The following is a 4,863-nucleotide window of genomic DNA, read 5'->3' on the forward strand; positions in this document are numbered from 1 at the left end:
TTTATAGATAGTAATGTATAGGATTATTCGGTACTATATCTAGAGCGTGTGACTTATATCTCACCAGGTTTTGGGATTGTACGTATTGAGTTTTGATAGATTATATTTATGAAAATGTTGGGATGTTCATGTTTTAATCTCTTATTTAATATTTTCGCATATTATTAGGCTTACCTAGTATTAGAGATTATGTGACATCACGATATCCTACGGAGGGAATTTGGGATCGTGACAAGTTGGTATCAAAGCTCTAGGTTCATAGGTGTTATGAGTCACAAGCAAGTTTAGTAGAGTCTCGTGGATCAGTACGGAGACGTCTGTACTTATCTTTGGGAGGCTATGGAATTGTTAGGAAATGATGCACTTCTTTGATTCGTTGTCATGCAAAATTGTTAACTTTAGGATTCTAAACTTCTGTCTTTCTATTCTCTCACAGATGGTGAGGACACTTACAGCTGGATTAGATGACCAGACACTCGCGACCCCTGCTAGAGCCGCGAGAGGCCTGGGCCGGGGCCGGGGTAGAGGTCGAGGACGTCCATGTGGTGCAGCCAGAGCAACCGCACGAGCTACTACAGAGGAGCCACTAGTAGCTCCAGTTGGAACGCATGCACCTGAGATGCCTGTTACTGCACCAGCTCTCCAGGAGACTCTTGCCCAGTTTCTGAGCACGTTCGACACTTTAGCTCAGGCAGGGTTCCACTTGCTCTTACCACATCTCAGGCCAGGGGAGAAGCATAAAATCCAACCGCCCGTACCCCAGAGCAGCGAGTTCAGGACGACCAGGTTCCCGAGGTCATACAAGTACAACCGGTAGCTCCAATTCAGCCCGAGGTTAGGGCAACAGTTTTTGAGGAGGAGCAGATCAGGCTCGAGAGGTACAAGAAGTACCACCCTCCTACTTTCAGTAGCTTGGCGTTGGATGATGCTTAGGGTTTTCTTGAGGAGTGCCACCGTATCCTCCGTACTATGGGTATTATGGAGTCTAGTGGGGTTTCTTTCACTACGTTCCAGCTTAGGGGAGCAACTTATCAGTGGTGGAGAGCATATGAGTTGGATAGTCCGGTCGAGACAGATTCGCTCACATGGACTTAGTTCTCAGATATGTTCTTTAGGGAGTATGTTCCCAGAGTCTCAGAGATGCATAGCGCGCAGAGTTTGAGCAGTTGCGCAAGGGTTCTATGACTGTGTCAGAGTATGCAGTCCAATTCAATGATTTGGCTAGGCATGCACTTGCCTTGGTTGCTACTGTTAGGAGATTGGAGATGGAGATGGAAATCCCATACCAGCAGGTAATGGGGATTACTAGGAGATTGGAGGGTATGCTGACTCGGGAGAGAGAGAGGAGAAGGAGGCCAAGAGGTCTCGAGATTCAGGCACATACAGTGGTACCCGTTCCTCAGCTGTAGCTCATTATGGTAGGGGATATGTGAGTCATCCTGTCCATTCAACCCTTCCAGCTTCCAGTGGTATTCTGGCCACTCCTAGGCCTCAAGCTCCCTATTATGCACTGCCAGTATCTAGTGCACCTCGAACACGGGGTGCTTTCAGTGGTCAGTCCAGCCGATCAGGCCCGAGCCATACACAACAACCACATCCTCTGAGGGCTTGTTTTGAGTATGGTGACACTCGTCATATGGTGAGGGATTGCCCCAGACTCAGGAGGGGTGCACCTACACAGACTACTCAGGCTCCGTGTATTCCACCCGACCCCCAGGCTTCTCAGTCCATGGTCACCGTACCAACTGCAACCCCACTTGCATAGCCAGCTAGAAGTGGAGGTCGAGTAGGCAGAGGTCGCCCTAATTGCATCTGACTCTGTCATCACAGGTATTGTTCTGGTCTATCATAGATATGCATAAGTCTTATTTGATCCAGGCTCCACTTATTCATATGTGTCATCTTATTTTGCTCCGTATTTGGGTGTATCCCGTGGTTCTTTGAGTTTTCCTGTCTATGTATCTACACCTATGGGAGATTCTATTTTTGTTGACCGTGTGTATCGGTCGTGTTTGGTTATTCTTAGTGGTTTGAGACCAAAGCCGATTTATTGTTGCTATGTATGGTAGAATTTGATATTATATTGGGCATGGACTGGTTTTTGCCTTATCATGCTATTCTCGATTGTCATGCCAAGATCGTTAAATTGGCTATGCCAGGATTACCATGGATAGAGTGTAGAGGTGCTTTAGATTATGTTCCTAGCAGAGTTATCTCATTTCTAAAGGTTCAATGTATGGTTGAGAAGGGGTGTAATGCTTATTTATCTTTCGTGAGGGATGTCAGTGTTGATACTCCTACCGTGGAGTCAGTTCCGGTAGTGAGGGATTATCTAGATGCTTTTTCGGAGGATCTTTCGGGCATGCCGCCCGATAGAGATATCGACTTTAGTATTGATTTGTTACCGGGCACTCAGCCCATTTATATTCCACCTTATCATATGGCCCCAACAAAGTTGAAAGAGTTAAAGGAACAGTTGTAAGAGTTGCTTCATAAGGTCTTCATTCGGCCCAGTGTGTCGCCTTGGAGTGCTCCAGTCTAATTTGTAAAGAAGAAGGATGGTTCTATGCGAATGTGTATAGATTATTGCTAGTTGAACAAGGTCATAGTGAAGAACATGTATCCATTGTCATGTATTGATGACCTGTTTGATCAGCTACAGGGTGCCAGAGTGTTCTCTAAGATCGACTTGCATTTAGGCTATCATCAGCTGAATATTCGGGAGCCAGATATTCTAAAAACTGCCTTTAGGACTCAGTATCGACATTACGAGTTCCTTGTGATGTCTTTTGGGCTGACCAATGCCCCAACAACATTCATGCACTTGATGAAAAATGTATTTTAGCCTTTTATTGACTCGTTCATCATTGTGTTAATTGAAAACATTATGGTGTACTCCCGGAGTTGAGAGGATCATGAGAAGCACCCGAGGACTGTGCTTCAGACCTTGAGAGAAAAGAAGTTATATGCAAAATATTTGAAGTGTGAATTCTAGCTAGATTCAGTAGCATTTTTTGGTTCATGTAGTGTTGAGTGAAGGGATCAAGGTAGATCCGAAGAAGATTGAAGCAGTGCAGAGTTGGCCCAAACCGTCCTCAGCTACAGAGATCCAGAGTTTTCTTGGCTTGGCGAAGTATTATCGTCGATTTGTAGAGGGTTTCTCATCTATTGCAACACCTATGACCAGATTGACCCAGAAAGTTGCTCCGTTCAGGTGGACCGGGGAGTGTGAGGAGAGATTTTAAAAGGTCAAGACTTCTTTGACCACAACCCTATTATTGGTATTGCCTATAGGTTCGGGGTCTTATACTATATATTGTGATGCGTCGCGCATTGGTCTCAACACGATGGTGATGCAGAATGGTAGGGTGATTGCCTACGCGTCTAGACAACTAAAGGTGCATGAGAAGAACTATCTTGTCCATGACCTCAAGCTAGCAGCTATTGTTCATGCCTTACAGATCTGGCAGCACAATTTGTATAGTGTCCCTTGTGAGGTCTGCACCGATCACCGGAGTCTACAACATCCGTTCAAATAGAAGGATCTTAACTTTCGGCAGTGGAGGTGGTTAGAGTTTCTTAAGGACTATGATATCACCATTCTATATCATCCCGAGAAGGCCAATGTGGTGGCTGATGCCTTGAGTTGTAAGGCAGAGAGTTTGGGCAGCTTAGCATATCTACCGGTAGCAGAGAGGCCATTATCCTTGGATGTTCAGGCCTTGGCCAACTAGTTTGTTAGATTGGTTATTTCTAAGCCGAGCCTAGTTTTGGCTTGTTTGGTTTCTCGGTCTTCTCTTGATGATCGTATCAAGGAGCGTTAGTATGATGAGCCATATCTACTTGTCCTCAAGGATACGGTTCAGCACGATGATGCCAAAGAGGTCACTATTGGAGATGACAGTGTATTACGGATGCAGTGTAGGCTATGTGTGCCCAATGTAAATGGTTTACATGAGTTGATTCTCCAGGAGGCTCACAGTTTGCAGTACTCCATTCATTCAGGTGCCTCAAAGATGTATCAAGACCTGAGGCAGCATTATTGGTGGAGGAGAAGGAAGAAGGACATAGTGGAGTATGTAGCTCGGTGCCTAAATTGTCAGCAAGTGGAGTATGAGCATCAGTGTCCAGGTGGATCCATTCAGAAGCTAGAGATTCCGGAGTAGAAATGGGAGCGGATTACTATAGATTTGGTTGTTGGGCTCCCATGGACTAAGAGAAAGTTCGATGCAGTTTGGGTGATTGTGGATAGGTTGACCAAGTTGGCTTATTTCATTCCAGTGGTGACTACTTATTCTTTTGAGCAGCTGGCTCGAGTTTATATCCGCGAGATTGTCAGGCTTCATGGCATGCCAGTATCCATCATCTCTGACCGGGGTACGCAGTTTACATCGTAGTTCTGGAGAGCCGAACAACATAAGTTAGGTACTCGGGTTGAGTTGATCATAACATTTCACCCTCAGACGGATGGACAGTCTGAGCGCATTACTTAGATATTGGAGGATATGCTTCGTTTGTGTGTGATGGAGTTTGGGGGTTCTTGGGATCAGTTCTGGCCGCTTGTAGAGTTTGCCTACAATAACAGTTATCAATCGAGCATTCAGATGACCCCGTATGAGGCTTTGTATGGTAGACGGTGTCGGTCTCCAGTGGGTTGGTTTGAGCCGGGCGAGGCTAGGTTATTGGGTACAGACTTGGTTTAGGATGCCTTGAAAAAGGTTAAATTGATTCAGGATTGACTTCGTATAGCCCAATCCCGACAAAAGAGTTATGCGGATCGGAAGGTTCACGACGTTGCATTCATGGTTGGGGAGCGGGTCTTGCTCCGAATTTCTCCCATGAAGGGTGTTACGAGGTTTTGGA

General features: G+C 45.7%; 2 protein-coding genes across 2 annotated transcripts; both read left to right on the forward strand.

Moving 5' to 3' along the window:
- The first annotated feature begins 1,181 nt into the window (after positions 1-1,181).
- Positions 1,182-2,482, forward strand: LOC138908438 (uncharacterized). The gene is made up of 2 exons (XM_070199103.1): positions 1,182-1,320; positions 2,070-2,482. Exons 1-2 carry the CDS (start codon positions 1,182-1,184, stop codon positions 2,480-2,482), a joined length of 552 nt encoding a protein of 183 aa, XP_070055204.1.
- An 865-nt stretch (positions 2,483-3,347) lies between these two features.
- On the forward strand, positions 3,348-4,166 carry LOC138908439 (uncharacterized). Its single transcript, XM_070199104.1, has 2 exons — positions 3,348-3,497; positions 3,855-4,166. Exons 1-2 carry the CDS (start codon positions 3,348-3,350, stop codon positions 4,164-4,166), a joined length of 462 nt encoding a protein of 153 aa, XP_070055205.1.
- Positions 4,167-4,863: the final 697 nt, after the last annotated feature.

The sequence above is a fragment of the Nicotiana tomentosiformis genome, chromosome 3 (genome assembly GCF_000390325.3).
Source record: "Nicotiana tomentosiformis chromosome 3, ASM39032v3, whole genome shotgun sequence".
NCBI lineage: Eukaryota > Viridiplantae > Streptophyta > Magnoliopsida > Solanales > Solanaceae > Nicotiana > Nicotiana tomentosiformis.